General features: G+C 38.8%; 1 protein-coding gene across 1 annotated transcript in view; it reads left to right on the top strand.

Moving 5' to 3' along the window:
• Positions 1-18,546, top strand: part of LOC135768256 (synaptotagmin-7-like) — a 74,781-nt gene extending 56,235 nt beyond the window's left edge. The window contains exons 2-4 of the mRNA XM_065277489.1: positions 2,224-2,327; positions 16,677-16,756; positions 17,783-18,546. Coding sequence (XP_065133561.1) covers positions 2,224-2,327; positions 16,677-16,756; positions 17,783-17,921 — 323 coding nt within the window. The 3' untranslated portion in view covers positions 17,922-18,546. The remainder of the gene's footprint in view (positions 1-2,223; positions 2,328-16,676; positions 16,757-17,782) is intronic.
• Positions 18,547-18,685: the final 139 nt, after the last annotated feature.

The raw sequence follows: 18,685 nt of genomic DNA, 5'->3' as shown, positions 1-18,685 counted from the left end.
TCCTCTGACAACAAGACATTTTCGCCCACAGGACTGCCGCATACTGGATTTTTTTCCCTTTTCACACCATTCTTTGTAAACCCTAGAAATGGTTGTGCATGAAAATCCCAGTAACTGAGCAGATTGTGAAATACTCAACCATGCCACCATCAAAATGGCTTAAATCACCTTTTTTTCCCATTCTGACATTCAGTTTGGAGTTCAGGAGATTGTCTTGACCAGGACCACACCCCTAGATAATTGCATTAATGAGAAATTGAACAGGTAAAACTAAATATATTTTCAATGTATTTAGCATATATTTAAAACATATTTTTGGCCAGAGAAAGGTATTTTTTGCCATATGGAGTGAACCTGTGTGCATCATGTGTCATGTCAAAATATGTGCTTGCTGCAGACGTATCGAAAAGGTTTTATGATAAAAAAGAAGCTTATGTTCCCAAGACACTCACTTAACACTAAATTTTACATATTTTGACATGACGAGCCACACACATGACTGGCTAAATGCATGTTTTGACAAGCTTCACATTTGTGCCCCACCAAAAAAAAGGCACTGGCCACCAAAAAAAAGGCACTGGCCACCACCGGATAAAGGTGTTGTCTGTGTCAATGTTCTTTAGCTACTCCTCCCCATCTCCCTCTCTCTACACATACATCCATCCAACCATCCCACACCTCCATCAGCAGATGACCCATTCATCATGTGTTGTCAGCACACACTTACATCTGCTTTACATGAGTATAGGATCATACAGTACACTGTGCATGAAGCATGTGTTTGCTGTATAAACTATGATGTGTTACATAAACTTTATCTTGCAATATTAACCTTATGTGAAAAGTTGATTTCCCTACCTTTGCAACAATCTCCACAGCCTTAGACTTCACAGTCTAAAGCTTTGACCTTATTTATGGAAAGTGTCAAGCATGTGGCCGTGAATGCTTTTAGCTACACAGACTTGATTTCATGCACTGTTGCATTTAGAAACACGATTATACTTTGCGTAAGCATATCAGCGCATGCGCTTTGATATCATTTGTTTTGCATTTAAAGGAAAACACCACCGTTTTTCAATATTTTACCTCAACTTAGACGAATTAATACATACATACCTACCTTTTTTTCAGTGCTTGCACTTTTTATCTTTGCACAGCGCCTCGTGAATGTGTTAGCATTTAGCCTAGCCCTATTCATTCCATAGGATTAAAACAGGGATGAATTTAGAAGCCACCAAACACTTCCATGTTTTCCCTATTTAATGACTGTTACATGAGTAGTTACACGAGGAAGTATGGTGGCACAAAATAAAACTTTTGTTTGGAGCCATAGGAATGAAGGGGCTAGGCTAAATGCTAACACATTCACGAAGCACTGTACAAAGATTAAAAGTGCTTGCATTGAAAAAAAAATAGGTATGTATTAATTAATCTAAGTTGAGGTAAGAACATAGTAAAATATTGAAAATTGTGGTGTTTTCCTTTAAGATGATTTTAATGCATGGCCACAGGGGGCACTGTACAGCCAGGTTCTGATGTTACTGACTAGAAATGGTAGCAATCTAAGTTAAACCGTTGACATGTTTATAGTTAAAGTCACCATGAAACAAAAGTATTTCCCTGTGGTGACGTATATCCGAGTGAAATGGCTTATGAAATGAAAAAAGGAAGGGCTGGGCTGATTAGATAGTTTAAAGTTGGGTTGGTTCCTGGACCTCGCCCACCTGTCATACCATATTACCTGAAGTAAAGAGCGATCGTTTCGAGGAGGGAAGGAGATTTGCTTTTTTGATGAAAGATTGTGCACATGATTTTTTTATAAAATAATAAAGTTCACAGATAAGTCATTTGTAAAAAAAAATACCACAATATTCCAAAACAAATGATAGTTTTTCTTTTTTTATTGTGAGTAATGGCACAGACTGGTAACTTTTAGCAAAGAAGCATTAAAACTAAAGTTTATATTTTCAGCCAAACTTTCACTTTCTCTCTCTCTCTTACTTTTTACTACCTTGTTCTGTATTTCTCTCCCTCCCTCTACTTCTTTCATTTCTTAAACAGCTTTTTATCTTTTTTTGCCTTTTCTCATTTGTTCTCCGGTCACATGTATTCCCCCATCGTAAGAAATATTGATCTGTCTTGAGAACTTCATAAACTCTGAGAGTAAATGTCAGATTGCTCCCCTTCAGACGGATATTAACCCCGTGTGTGTGTGTGTTACAGGCTCGATCTCATTGACGGTGCTGTTGGTGTCGTTGGCTGTGACGGTGTGTGGCGTTTGGCTAGTGGCTCTCTGCGGCGTCTGCGGATGGTGTCAACGTAAACTGGTGAGTTTCACACAAACACATAAACGATAGCAACCAAACAGCAACATGCAAACAACCACTCAGAGCACCTTTGCAACCCCATTGCAACTTGCATACAACCAAACAAAGCACTGTAGCCTCAAACCAACATGCAAACCATTACGAGCATCTTAAAAACCTTAACGTAGGTTTTGCATTCGACATTTGAAGTAACATGTCTCAGTTAAAAAATAATGACCTGTTATTTTAACATCACAATCCCTGAGCACATGTATAAATGGCAGCTATGATTGGAAAGACCTTGAGTGACCTCGAAAGGTTTCAATGTAAAAAAGCCACTCTCTAATTTTACTATACAAACACACGGTACCCGCAGTGTAATGTTTACATTCCTGCTCTGTATTGATATTGAATATTGATATTTAATCAGCTTTCCTCCAGCAGAGAAACTGTGAGGGATCTTTAAACTTAAACCTCTCACACAACGCACTGATCCCAGAAAATTGTCATAAAATTACCGGAGTGCCTTCTGTGTGAATCCAAACATGTCCTGGAATTGATCCTGGGATCGCTTCCGGGGTGAGGACCTAGTAACATTTCTGGGATCAGTGCCGAAACATGCCCTGTGTAAACAAAAGCCAGGAACAATGGCTTAAAGGGGTGTGTCGTAGTCAGGATGTGTTTCATCACAATGACATAGTTATCGTTAACTCTTTGAACATGGGCAGAACAACATTTATGATGAGGAATTGTTTTGAATTTTTGTTGGGAATTGTGCCCATGTTGCGTTGTTTTTAAGATCTTAATGCATAATGACGTTTACAGTCCCCGAAAGCCCTTTTAACTCTTTCCTCGCCAACTTTTTGTAAAAAAAACATCTTTTTTTATGAATTTTCATGCCTTCCAGAAAATGTTAGTCTTTAAATATATAAACATACAATATATCAAATGAAAAAAACAGACCCTTTGCTTTCAATATAGGTAGGTTTCTTCAAAAATACAAAATTTTGAGTAAAAACTGAGAAAATTGCGTTTTTGTGAAAGACTTTTAATAGAGATCAGATTCAGAGCGATTATCAAAACATACACGGAGTTTGCCCTAAGGGGACACTTCTGGGTTTTATAAGTTGGATAAGTTGGCCACCTGGTGAATAATAGCGGGAATTCTGATTACCGGAAAACTTTGTGATTGGCAGGCAACTCATTTAACTCATTAATGGCAGGGAAAGAGTTAAAGAAAGGTTAAAGTTTTAAAAAAGTCACAAGTGAGGGTATTACTGGTGTGTTTTATGTCATAAAATAATCGTAACCCAAGATCTTATTTAAAGGGATAGTTCACCCAAAAATGAAAATATTGTCATTAATGACTCACCCTAATGTCTTCTTAGAATTGTCTTCTTTTTCGCGTCTGTTGTGAAGCGCATGCACGAGACTAAAGTCACGTGACTGCAGTGACGCGGATGACATGTTATCCTCAGACATGTTTGCATTTTTTTTCCAACTTACGGCATGCGTCTCCCTTAGACTGTAAACGAAGCCCGGGCGCACAAAAAAACCCACTGGGGTGCACCAGATAACACGTCAGCCATGTCGTACATCATCCGTGTCACTGCAGTCACGTGACTTTAATCTCACGCATGCGCTTCACAACAGACCCGGAAGAGAAGACAATGCTGAATAAAGTCGTAATTTTTGTTATTTTTGATGCTTCAACACATTCTAACTGACCCACTGATGTCACATGGACTACTTTGATGATGTTTTTATGACCTTTCTGGACATGGACAGTATACCGTACATAGATTTTCAATCAAGAGTCAACAAGGTCTCGGACTAAATATAAAACATCTTAAACTGTGTTCCGAAGATGAACGGAGGTCTTACGAGTTTGGAACGACATGAGGGTTTAGTCATTAATGACATTATTTTCATTTTTAGGTGAACTCCCTTTAAGGTGTATAACCAAAAAAAAAACATTGACTTTGGGATTTTTAGTGCTAAAATGCTAACTTGCTTTCATGTTTTGCCTACTAAAATACGTCATCCCTGCATCTGTTGCAAGCAAAGGCAGTCAGTGCTGAGGTCGAATGCATTTCAGGTCAATAAAGCAATAAAATCGGATTGAGCCCACTTTAAAGTCACTCATCGACAGAAGCTTGTGAATAATAAAAGTGAGAGTTCAGTTTTATATTTATTACATTTCACTGAATTAAAACTTAACCATCTTTCTCACATAAGGAGCTATATTTTTCGATCTACTAAACCTCTGAAAGTCAAAAACGAGGAGAAAATTTAAGAGATTGGTTGACCTTCCCTCCTGACATCATACTAGGAACTTGTCATTTCATGTAGGGCCACTAGGGGCAGGACTGTGAGTCGACCCTGTTTATCAGTACACCCGACCTTTGACCTTCATAAGGTGAAGAAAGGGTATTGATGGGAATATGAAAAAATAAGAGGGAGAGTATCTGTAGGTCTGCTGGGTGGATGAGATTTCTGCCCTTATGAAGGAATTGGGTTTCATCTTCTCCCCAGACAGGCCTTTCAGACAGACTAAGATCATTGAGACAGTATGAGATATAGATATATCATCCTCCGCTCATCCAAGGGCAAACAGGACGACAGGGATAGCAAATATTCTGATGTTTCATGTAAATTTTATCTCGCTTTTTTGGTATTTACAGTATCACATCTTTGTATTCCTTTTTCCACCTGCAAGCCATTTCGGCAGGAACACTCAGATATTGCTCGGGTACAGGGTAATGTCGTGTTTTTTTTTAATGTAGGTCTCAGATGTCATCCTTAATGAGACCTCACAAATCCATTTGCTTTTGAAGAAACTATTGAGTTATTAAAGAGATACTCCTATCCATTCATCTGTCCTTGTTGTTGTTGTATAGATGACAGTACATCATGTGTTAAGTCAAGCTGTGAAGGTTTTTTTTAATAAGTACGTGATATGAATGGATTTAAATCGAAAGGTTTTGTGGTTTATAAAGAGCCCTTCATTAAAACAGGAAGCATCGGTAAAGGAAAGAAAAACTGTTCATCAGGCATTTCGTTTCAGCTCTGAATCAATTGCTCATTTAAATTCAGCATAAAAAATTTAAATCATCTCTATTCAGTTAATACACGTTCCTCGTCTTATTGTGCACCATTCATCGGTGCGTGTTACTCCAGAGAAAAACATTTTTATGATCTTTCATGAAATAGTTTGCTCTGCCTCTCGGATGACTTGCAGATGTTATTTTTTGTAGCGTTGTACCACCTGTCATGAGCTGTTTTATAATCAATAAAATCGCTTATCAATGCACATCCCGTTTCATTCGAAAATACGTGCAAACGTTTCGAATGCCGCTGGTGAGATCTGGTGAGTCAGTTCCCCTGCGTAATGACTGGACGTCGTGAGGTCAAGCGGATTGGTATTAAATACTTAATAAAGATTCTGTGTGTGTGCACTGCTATGATAATTACACCCTGTCCTGAGGTGTCCGTTCGGCACTTTTTCGTAATTCATATAACCGAGCAGTTTCTCCAGGCTGTTTTTTTAGCAATGAATGGTGAGAGGGATTATTAAGAAGGACTTAATAATCTTCCTACTGGCTGGGCTCTGTCATTTTGCATGCTATCTGTGATGCCTGTGAGAATTAGGTTTAGTGGATAGAGCATACTCTCAATAATAGTAGCCTGATATTAAATCAGTGAAAGTCTTGACAGAAGGTTGACAAAGGGAAGATCAATACAAGCAAAGACATCAGAACACGATGTTCCGAAAACCACATTTCTCATATTTCTTTTCGCACTTTTTTTTTTTTGCAAGGTCTTAACATTTCAACCACGGAAATGCAATTATTTTTATAAGAGAAATGTGTTAACTACGATGAAAAGACACAGCGGAAGTGCCGGAGCTCATGTGACAGCTGGTACGCTGAGCCGGTCTCAGTTACACTCGATTGACTTTAGTTTGGATCTCTGTGCGCAGGTGCTGCTGTTCACTGAAAATCTGTGCAGCTCGGCATATTACTAAAGTCTGTGTGTTTCAAGAATAGACTCTGATGTGATTTTCTTTGTTTATCATGAGCTAATGTACATGCAAATTTCGAGAGAACTTTAAAAGCAAACAGCAGCCTGAAAATGCAGGAGTCTGATGGAGCGAAGATTAACTCTTTCCCCACCAGCCAGCGCTAGCATTTTTTATGATTTTCACAAAAGTTTAATGCCATCTAATCAAACAATCACATGGCAGTTGCTTTAATGCATTAAGGGGTGTGGTCCTGGTCAAGACAATCTCCTGAACTCCAAACTAGGGCTGGGATAAACGATTATTTTTTAAACGATTAATCTAGCGATTCTTTTTTCGATGCATCGATTAATCTAACGATTCATTTTATCAGTCCGATTCGACTTCGATTCGATTCGATTATCGATTATCTCCCCATTAATTAACTAATAGAAATTTATACATGTTGATTTACATATCTGAATGTAAACATTTCAAAATATGTTGATTGCTCTTGAAATTTCAAAATAAAAAAAGACTATACAAGTGCAAAATAATGCATTCTTAGTCAGAGGTAGCATTTCATAAAGCGTTTGCAGCTCATTCTGTGCTGTTTAGTAACAGTATAAAAATCTCAAGTTCAAATGACTTTATTTTGCATGCATTTATGAGCAAAACCTCTTCAATGTGCCTTTTGATGGTCACACAGTGTAATTTTTATAACTTGATTTGTTTAATCCACATTGTTTTCGTGCTGTTCTAGTCCATGTAATGACAGATATAAACACAATTAAACTTAAGAAGCACATACATTATTAAATCTCTTTCTCATAAGTTTATTAAGATAGATGAGGACTCATTTACTGCTGGACAGAGAGTGAATGAAAACGCAGTCTTCTGGCAACAGTGTGTTTTTACATATTTCATAGCTTTTTGTTAAATTGCTCCGTTTAAAACACACTTGGCATCACATTCATGATTTTATGGTAAAATGAAACTCTTTCGCGTCGATCCACGAGCATTTAAACCATAAACAAAGCATTTTCACTTGAGCGTGAGCAGCGCAGCAGAAATGATCGCAGCACTGTTGCTACAGAGCCGCGAGCTCGCGCTCCTCATGCGGCAGGGTGCATGCTTGTTAACATGGGCGCTGAAAAAACATGCGCCGCTTACGCACTGCTCACACTTGCTGTGAAGCCGGCGTGGACTGGAGCCACTCGCGTTGCTACTACTCAACGGCGCCGTCTTTTTGGGTCTGACGAATCGACGCGCATATTTTGCGTCGACGTATTTTTTGCGTCGACGTCGTCGATTACGTCGACGCGTTGTCCCAGCCCTACTCCAAACTGAATGCCAGAATGGGAAATTTTGAGCGTGGCATGGTTGTTGGTGCCAGACGGGCCGGTCTGAGTATTTCACAATCTGCTCAGTTACTGGGATTTTCACGCACAACCATTTCTAAGGTTTACAAGGAATGGTGTGAAAAGAGAAAAACATTCAGTATGCGGCAGTCCTGTGGGCGAAAATGCCTTGTTGATGCTAGAGGTCAGAGGAGAATGGGCCGACTGATTCAAGCTGATAGAAGAGCAACTTTGACTGAAATAACCACTCGTTACAACCGAAGTATAATAATTAATAATTATAATAATAATTCGTTACATTTATATAGCGCTTTTCCAGTGCTCAAAGCGCTTTACATATGAATGGGGGAATCTCCTCAACCACCACCAATGTGCAGCATCCACCTGGATGATGCGACGGCAGCCATATTGCGCCAGAACGCCCACCACACACCAGCTTATTAGTGGAGAGGAGACCGAGTGATATAGCCAATTAGTATGAGGGGATGATTTGTAGGCCAATGGGCAAGTTTGGCCAGGATGCCGGGGCACACCCCTACTCTTTTACGAAGGATTTTTAATGACCACAGAGAGTCAGGACCTCGGTTTAACGTCTCATCTGAAAGACGGTGCTTGTTGACAGTATAGTGTCCCCGTCACTATAAATCTGTGCGTGGTTGAAGTATGCAGCATAGCATTTGTGAAGCCACAACACGCACAACCTTGAGGCGGATGGGTAACAACAGCAGAAGACCCCACTGGGTACCACTCATCTCCACTACAAATAGGAAAAAGAGGCTACAATTTGCACAAGCTCACCAAAATTGAAGACTTGAAAAATATTGCCTGGTCTGATGAGTCTCGATTTCTGTTGAGACATTCAGATGGTAGAGTCAGAATTTGGCGTAAACAGAATGAGAACATGGATCCATCATGCCTTGTTACCACTGTGCAGGCTGATGGTGGTGGTGTAATGGTGTGGGGGATGTTTTCTTGGCACACTTAAGGCCCCTTAGTGCCAATTGGGCAATGCCTAAATGCCACTGCCTACCTGAGCATTGTTTCTGACAATGTCCATCCCTTCCAGCAGGATAATGCACCATGTCACAAAGCTCGAATCTTGAACATGACAATGAGTTCACTGTACTAAAATGGCCCCCACAGTCACCAGATCTCAACCCAATAGAGCATCTTTGGGATGTGGTGGAACGAGAGCTTCGTGCCCTGGATGTGCATCCCACAAATCTCCATCAACTGCAAGATGCTATCGTTTCAATATGGGCCAACATTGTAAAATCAGCACCTTGTTGAATCAATGCCACGTAGAATTAAGGCAGTTCTGAAGGCAAAAGGGGGTCAAACACAGTATAAGTATGGGTGTTTTAGCTCAAAATACCATATAGATAAAATGTCCACTTTGTAGGGGGAGCAAAAATATGTCCTGTTAAATGCAAATGAGCTGATCTCTGCACTAAATAGCAGTGCAGTGGTTGGAAAGTGCAGATTAAGGGCCGGTATTTCCCCCCTCTGACATCACAGGGGGAGGCAAATTTCAGTGGTCTATTTTTTACATGCTTGCAAGTTACTGGGTTGTTTTTTTTCACATTTTCTAGGTTGATAAGCACTGGGGATCCAATTATCAATTAAATCACTTAAACGTGGAAAAAGTCAGATTTTTATAATATATCCCTTTAAATTGTAGAGATAACTCGTCAATAGCAGTGAAAGAGTTAAGGGGGCGTGTACTCCAAGGCGTTTACCTCGGCGTATGTTTTTAATTGTATCCAATGGAAGCACCTAGCTTTTTAAAAATGCCAGCAGCTGGGTTTTTTTTTCGATCTGATCGCATGTGTTTTTTTCCATGCACAGCGCTGAGCACCCAGAGTTGAAACAACATTTTACTCAGCCATCCAATCACATTGGAGGAGGGGAGGGACAAATGCCACAACAACCAACCGGCACATGGTACAAGGACTGATGAATAAAACAAAAGCAATCAATCAAAGCGCTTTGCTGAAAAAACGCTGGCAAGTGCCAACAGTTGGCATCTGCCCTGCGTTTATACGCTTTGGTGTACACGCCCCCTAAAAGTGCAGTGACTACAGTAGGGCAGCTATGCATCTTTTGCAACTAAATTCATGTGTTGATTATTGTATTGAATATATTATTGAATATTGTGTACAAAGCAAAACTATCTGAGAGAGTTTGAAGGACAGGTTGGAGTGAGATAAATGCAGTTGGAGAGCATAAAAAGAAAAGAGGAGGCATGAAGAAGAATATATGAAGAAATTCACATCAGAGCGCTGCTACAGCCATAGATAGAAGGGGAGAGAGAGAGAGAGAGAGAGAGAGAGAGAGAGAGAGAGAGAGAGAGAGAGAGAGAGAGAGAGAGAGAGAGAGAGAGAGAGAGAGAGAGAGAGAGAGAGTGTGTGTGTCTGTGCGACTGATGTTTTTTCTGATGTCTTTGCCTTTAGCAGTGTGTGTGTTTGAGTGTCTTTGCTCAGAGTCATGCTACTGAATGCACATCTCTCTCTCTCTCTCTCTCTCTCTCTCTTTCTCTCTCGTGCACGTTTCATGTCACACACCACCAATAGCATCTCGTCTTCAATATGAACCCATATGAATGGTTGTTGCTCACGTCTCTTTTGAGCTACATAGCTTTCTCCTCTCTCTCCTCTCTTCATCTTCAGCCCCATGGCATTGTGTCTCACTTTTTCCCTGACTTCTGTTTTAGACCCCGCCTCATCCAGCCCTCTCCCCTTTATTTTGTCTCACGCTTGAAAATTTCATGATACAGCTGAATGATAGATGAGTTTTCTTTGATAGCTTATTCTTGAATGTCAAAAGCAGCGACTACTCTGCTTACCCAGAAACTGCAGCGTGTAAGTACACTATGTGTGTGTGTGTTTGTGTTAAAACGTTTTCAATCTGAGACAGGTGGTGTGATTTGAATGATTAGTGTTTCATGTGTAGATGGGTGGAAAAAGTTTGATTTGCTCATATGCAATCTTAATCGGTATTTTATCTGGTTTCCCAGTAAAAATATTTTTCAAAACAATATGCATTTATATGCATTTGAGTTTTTGCAATGTATAACTAAAGTGAAACAGTTTGTGTACATATATTTGTTAATGTTAATTCTGTAATTATTGTGTTCCTTAAAATGCCATGGTTAAGCACCACATTAAATATACATATGTATTATATATACATATTAGCATAATATAATATTATTATTTAAACTATATAAAGGGTTAAAGAAGGATATGGGATTGCTTTTAGAAATATATTGATCTAGCATAAATGATTCCTTTGGATCATAACAAAATCAAAAAAGCAGTGTGTGTGCGTATGAGTGCATATATAAATGCATGGCACATATCAAGGTCATGCTTTATACATGCTATGACATAACACATATCTGGGTCTGATGGCACGTCATGTATTCCTAAGTCTTGTGTTCATGACTCATGACGAACGTGTTTCTGTTCACATGTTCTGGATAACCTTCTTTAATGGTGTGTTATTGAGATCCGATTGGTGTATTGATTTTGATTTAAGGTGAATCACAGAGTACTATGGTATGACCATCTTATGACATAATGTGTATATATAGTCTAGTATATGGAAGCTTAAATGAGAAGAACGAATCACTTGTTAGTTTTGTAGCATGGCGTACTGTGGATTTAACAGTTATGGTAAGTACTACATGCTGGTTTATATAGAAATCTGCCCCATTTTCTTGTAGCTATTAGTAGTTTATATTATATGTATTATTAATTTTATATAAAACCACATTAAGTTAAATGTGTGTGTGTGTGTGTGTGTGTATTGCGTGCATGTTTTGTGTACTGCTGTCCCCTTTGGCCGACTGACTCATGTGTGTATGGCTCTATGAATCTTGGACTGTCCTTTTTGTTTAAATCAAGTCTCTTAGGGTGTGCGCACACCAAAAACTAATTGAATTATTTATATAAGGATTATTAGGAGCACCATACTAATACTGTGTTTGACCCCCTTTCGCCTTCAGAACTGCCTTCATTGATTCAATAAGGTGCTGAAAGCATTCTTTAGAAATGTTGGCCCATATTGATAGGATAGCATCTTGCAGTTGATGGAGATTTGTGGGATGCACATCCAGGGCACGAAGCTCCCGTTCCACCACATCCCAAAGATGCTCTATTGGTTTGAGATCTGGTTACTGTGGGAGCCGTTTTAGTACAAACTCATTGTCGTGTTCAAGGAACCAATTTGAAATGAGCATTATCCTGCTGGAAATAGCCATCAGAGGATGGGTACATGGGGGTCATAAAGAGAGGGACATGGTCAGAAACAATGCTCAGGTAGGCCGTGGCATATAAACGATGCCCAATTGGCACTAAGGGGCCTTAAGTGTGCCAAGAAAACAACCCACACACCATTACACCACGACCACCAGCCTGCACAGTGGTAACAAGGCATGATGGATCCATGTTCTCATTCTGTTTATGCCAAATTCTGACTCCACCATCTGAATGTCTCAACAGAAATCGAGACTCATCAGACCAGGCAACATTTTTCTAGTTCTCAACCATCCAATTTTGGTGAGCTTGTGCAAATTGTAGCCTCTTTTTCCTATTTGTAGTGGAGATGAGTGTTACCCAGTGGGGTCTTCTGCAGTTGTAGCCCATCTGCCTCAAGGTTGTGCGTGTTGTGTCTTCACAAATGCTTTGTTGCATACTTCGGTGTAGACCTCAGAAATGAGCTTCTCCACAGTGCCATGACTTTGAAAATGTGCATGCATTTGAAGTTCAAAAATATTTAAGTTGGCTGTCAATGGTTTATTGTTCATTATAGTTGGAAAAAACGCTCAGAAAGTGATCCCAACAATACTGTATCGTTCATTGTATCTTTATTTTTATAGTTTTGGTGTGAACTTGCTAATGAAATGACATAATAATAGAAGAACATTAACAAACCATTTGTTGGTAAGGCAAGTTGTTAGATTTTGACATTTAAATATATTATTATTTGAATGCTTTGTTTTCCAAACAAAATGCACCCATAAAGCTTTAGGATTTGATATGCGTATCCATTTTATTTTCTAGTTTGCTTCGATGAGCTGACACCTTAGGCTGATTTGTTCCAGCAGGTCCCGTACTTTTTCACGGGTACATTCAGAAAAACCAAAAAGTGAATGCATATTTTGCCCTTGCTCCAGGAGCTTTGTGTATCCAGGACAATCACCGAGCACAGTTAGGCAGCATGTTTGAAACCCTTTGTTGTGTAGAGAGCTCATGATATCCCATCCTTCAGCTCTCTCTGATACAGCCAGACACACACGCTCAGAGCCAGAGAGAGAGGCAGAAGGCCGGCCCAGATGATAGCCATGGGGAGAAAAGAGATGAGATAGAAGAAGACATTGAGAGCTCTGGGACACATCTCACTGCCAGGAGATTTAAACTACGCTATGGCCGTCTCCACAGTAACCACTTCACACAGATGAGACCTGGATGAGTGGACGACAGGGAGGGTGTGGTTTTGTCCAAGATGATTTTTATTTTCCTCTCTGTTGTGTTCGTCGGTGTTGAGGAATCTCATTTAAAAAAGTTTGCACAAACAAGCGGCATACAAATGCAGGAGTCTGATGGAGCGAAGATTAAAGGTGCAGGTGTGACTACGTCTTTTAAAGTTGCATTATTGCATTTCTCGTAAAATATGCAATTACCTTCTATCAGCGTTGTCATTGAATCCATCCAATTAAACCTAGATCACTTCACTAAAATAAACGTAAAGTCATTGGAGGTGCAGTCATTGTACCTTGGCTTTCGTTTGAAATGTATCACGACACAGAATGCTGGTTGTTGTTTCCTTTAAGGTGTTGTAAAATAAAGCTTATTCAGGTTTTTTTTCTCTGGCCATTAAACTTATCTTCAGGCCTCACATAAACCCTGTGTAAGCATCTTTTTTTGCAGTGTTGCACATCAGATGACATTTGTCTGTATCTCCAACACAATCTCATGATAATTCTGTTATATTAGGTGGCTCATTTGTATTAATTGATACAATAGGCCAGATTTACTAACTAAATGTATCTTTTGGCGTTAAGAAATGACTGCCAGGATTTACTAAAGACACGCAGAGAAATTAACGTTGAACAGACAGTTTTTTTTGTGGCTAACCTTATTGCATATGCATTTGTAGAATTTATGGAGAGTTATTAGAGTATTTACTAATTTACTAGTAAACATGATTTACTACATGTTCATGTCTTTACAGAAGCAGTGTTACTTACATAACCCATTTGGGACTTTTCAACAAAATCCAGCGTTAAACAAACACACACGCAAAACTCTGTTGCTACCCGGGATAAAAAACATATCCATTGTTTCCATTAGGCTGGCTTACTTGGAAAGTTGAACAAGGCTTTCTTCTCCTTACATCCAAAAACACACTTCTTTTGTGTCACTGTTAAGCCTTGATATAAAACAAAGCTATCACGTGAAGTGATGCCTGTGACTTCTACTCGAAGGAACAATGCAAATGTGCATTCTCGCCGTTCTCGCTCTCTCTCTCTGATTGACATGTGGGCATCCTTTTCCGGGGGAAGTGCCCATAAAAGGATTTTGATACGTAACGACTACCCATGGTACATAAGGGGTACCCATGTTTAAAAAAATCTGAAACTTGTAGAGGAGTGAGTTTTTTTACATTTTGCATTTGTTAGCATAAGGATTACAACTCTTAACTCATTCGCCGCCAGCCATTTTTTGAAAAGTTGCCCACCAGCTTTTTTTGTGATTTTCATAAAAGTTTCACAAAATGCCTTCCAAGAAAATTTTCTTCTGAAAATATATAAACATACAAATTTCAAATAAAAGAACAGACGCTGGAAAAAAAACGTTTCATCCTATCTAAAAAAAATTCTGCTTATAAACTCTTAAATAAGGGTATTTTTACTTTAAAAATACACTTTTTTTAAACAAAAAGCTGAAATAATTGCATTTTTGTAAATACATTTTGTTAGAGATCAGATTCAGAATGATTGTCAAAACATACACAGAGTTTAAAATCATTAAATAACGTTTTGGCTTCAGTTTGGGTAAGTGCACTATCTAGTGGATAATTGCGATAATGGATAAACGTAAAAACTTATCAGGAACATGTTTTTTAATGCAAATGTTTACTCTTAATTGAGATAACCAATTAATAACCAGCAAATAGTGGGGAAAGAGTTCAAATGCCTGCTAAGCTTCTTCGCCCAGGTGCCACTTCCACAGGGTAATGCTTCATTCTAATGATTTTTTTCCTGAATAATTGTACATTTTTGTACAATTGAAATTTAATTTATACAAAAGCATGACCTTGTAGGCTACAATAAAAGAGAGAGAGTCATTTTTTTTGTCCTGACGACTCCGGGCCGGATCCACACCCGATCTGTGCCGAAGTCAGCAGCTCTATTGCGGATCCGGCCCGGAGTCGTCTGCTGTCTGGGTTGCATATGGCCACATAGGAGTGCTTTTTACATTGAAGAAAAATGTACTATACATCACAATTTTCTTTATCAACAAGAATACAAAAAGAAGTCAGACTTTAAAAACAATTAATAATTTGGTGTATTAAACATGCAGACACAGGACAAAAAAACGACTCTCTCTCTTTTATTGTAGTCTACAAAAATGTACAATTATTCAGGAAAAAAATCATTAGAATCAAGCACTACCCTGTGGAAGTGGCACCTGGGCGAATGAGCTTAGCAGGCATTTGAACTCTTTCCCCACTATTTGCTGGTTATTGATTGGTTATCTCAATTAAGAGTAAACATTTGCATTAAAAAACATGTTCCTGATAAATGTTTACGTTTATCCATTATCGCAATTATCCACTAGATGGTGCACTTACCCAAACTGAAGCCAAAACGTTATTTAATAATTTTAAACTCTCTGTATGTTTTGATGATCGTTCCGAATCTGATCTCTAACAAAATTTCTTTACAAAAATACAATTATTTCTTGCTTTTTGCTTAAAAAAAGTGTATTTTTGTGACTTTAAAATTTTTGTTTTTACAAACTTTCAGGACTGTACAAAGACACCAGACGACTCCGGGCCGGATCCACACCCGATCTGTGCCGAAGTCAGCAGCTCTATTGCGGATCCGGGCCGGAGTCGTCTGGTGTCTTTGTACAGTCCTGAAAGTTTGTAAAAACAAAAATTTTAAAGTTGCTTTGACAAAGTGTTGCCTGGAGGTTTACAACAGTTTATAGATTAGTTTAAAGGTTATTAGCCTTGTGTAGTTTGAAGAGAAATTAAGTCTTTGTTGAAGCCGATAGCGTAGTGGGCAGTGCCCCAACATATGGTGCAGACGCACTTTTGGCCTTTGCCGATCCCGTGTCCTTCTTTCCATCCTATACTTTCCTGTGCTTTCCTCACATACTCTCTATCTAATAAAGGCAAAAACATGACTTTATAATAATAAGTTGTTGTGTAGTTGGTACAGTACGATGAGAAACCTTAACCACATTTGCATGTGGCCTTTGATTAAGAGACCATAGAATAGATTAAAATAGACGATACTTTAAAAAAGTCTAAAGAATGTCAGGTTATGTAACTCATTATTTGTAACAGCGCTCCTTGTGTTTTTAAGTCTAAAACTGAATTCAGGGCTCTGTCAATGCGTCCTTTTCAAGAGCAGAGAGGCGGACAGCATTGACTTCTATGGAGGGTTTCCACAACACCACCTACTCCACACAAGACACATTCTGTCATTCTGCCTTTCCGTTCACCCACACCATCTCTCCGTCTCTCTTGTAGCCCGTGACGCTGTCGAAAGCTAAATTGGCTATTTCCATGTAAATATGAGGCTTGCGTGTGGTTTAATTACTATGGAGATGACTTAGGACGGACCGTGTGATTTAAGCAATCAGCATCTGGGAGGAGAAGAGGGAAGGAAGGGTAATGGTACAAAAGCTAGAGAAGCCCTGGATCAATGAAGAGCTTGGGAATAACCTTTGCTTTTCTGTTCTTTGCTTTCTCTTTTTATGTTCATCACAGGGGAAGAGGAATAAACCGGGCGTGGAGTCAGTGGGCACTCCTGATTCAGGAAGAGGAAGAGGAGAAAAAAAAGCCATCAAGTAGGTGCAAGGGATTTCATTCATGTTTTCGAAAACATTGTCAAACGCATCAGTCATGACAGTTTTGAATCAATGGAAGTCATAAATGATTACTTTTAAATTCATCGAAGTTTAGATTTGTGGGCCGATGAACTGCATTCATTCAGCAGCCGTGCTGAGCTCTCCGTAGGATTCCAGCTTTATGAATGATGATGAAGTGCGTTTGCATGTGCGTGCGTTTGAGGAGAGCTCAGCAGGATCACGTTTTGATTGTCGATCGTCTTCAGATGTTTTGCATGTTTCTTGTTTATGAGATGCTTGTTCTTGGAGATGTACGTCTTACTTGTATTGTGGTTTGTGATGTTGATGCTGTTGTTTTGGGTTAATGAATATCTATGCTTGCAGGTCTTTGTGTATTTTTATGATGTGTATTTTGTTTGCAGACTACATATGGTATCATTTATTTGTTTTACAAATGAAATAACTTGCATAATAACTTTCTGTAAATACTGTAACTTTTCCAGGTGGTGTTCATCTTCCTTACGCCGTGCCGTGCCAGATAAACCCTCACATTTCTTTTACGCTGTTCTTCACCTGTGTTTACCGTGTTGTTCGCTTTCCGCTCTGACCGTTTTTTATGTTTTATTGCTTTTCTTGTTTAACAAAAAGAATGTTTTGTATTTCTGTTTATGTAAGATTGTGCTGTGTTTGCGTGACTAAAATGTTTTATTTCGCCAAGTATAATCCTCTTTTTCAACAATAATGAATGTATTCCTGCTTTATGGATGTCTTTATTTCCCAGTTTGATCAGAAAGCCTTCCTCTGAAACCACACCGCTTACGAACGTTCCTCATTTTTTCTACCGCCTACTTCCCTTTTCTTGCCCTCCCTTTTATTCGGTGCTCTTTGGAAAGACGAGGGAAGCTCCGGCTGAGGGATCGAAATGGGAACCTACATTATGACCTCTGGATGGATAGATGAATGAAATGAATAGCTGACCTGCTTTTTTCCACTGATGAGTTATGTGTGTCTCTCTGTGGTCTTTAGTGATCTAGACAGAGACTTTTGGAATAACAATGACAACAGTTCAGTACAGCAGCGATGGAGTTCATACCCACCCAAGGAGTTTGTACTAAACATTTCTCCTTATGCCCCTTATGGAGACCCTCGCCTCACACTCAAGTGAGTCTCTGGTCAAGCTGGTAAGAGACACCAACCCCAATCCCAGCCCTACCCCATCTATACTAGTGATGCGCGGGTCGGGTGTTTTTCCAACCCGCGGGTCCTGCATTTATGAAACTATTTGGGCCGCCACAGCCCACCTCGCATCTATTTAACAACCCGCCTGCACCCGTGACTATTAAAAAGACATACTGTTGTAATGTAAGTGAAGACTTTATTTGGTAACACTTTACTTGAAGGGGTGTTCATAAGACTGACATGACACGTGCTATTAACATGAAGGAGATTTTATGCACATTTATGACAACTGTCATTAAGTATCATTTGTTCAATTTTTAATTGCAAAGATGAATTGTTTAAATTGTATTTGTTATGACAACTTGACATAAACCAATACATCATAACTTAATAAATCTGTCATAAACATGACATAGCAAAATAATGATCAAACTTAAGAAAATGCCTAGCTGTATTGGTTAACATTACATTAAAATGTCATTAAAAGTGTTAATACTATGTCAAATAATTTTAAATACCTTAACAAAATGCAATAGACATGTCAAAAGATTATACTTAAATTTATGTATGTGCACAATAGATAAAAACTGACAACTAACAAAACTTTTGATTTTTTTTCTGACGAACAAAACTTTTTTATTTTATTGTATTTTTATTATTTTATTTTATTGTACTGTTTTCATTTAATTTTAAGTGAATCAGTCTCCAAATGCAATAAAGTATAATTTTATCAATTTTTACTATTATTAT

This window comes from Paramisgurnus dabryanus, chromosome 23 (genome assembly GCF_030506205.2).
Source record: "Paramisgurnus dabryanus chromosome 23, PD_genome_1.1, whole genome shotgun sequence".
In the NCBI taxonomy this organism is placed as follows: domain Eukaryota; kingdom Metazoa; phylum Chordata; class Actinopteri; order Cypriniformes; family Cobitidae; genus Paramisgurnus; species Paramisgurnus dabryanus.
This window is presented reverse-complemented; position numbering and strand designations above follow the sequence as displayed.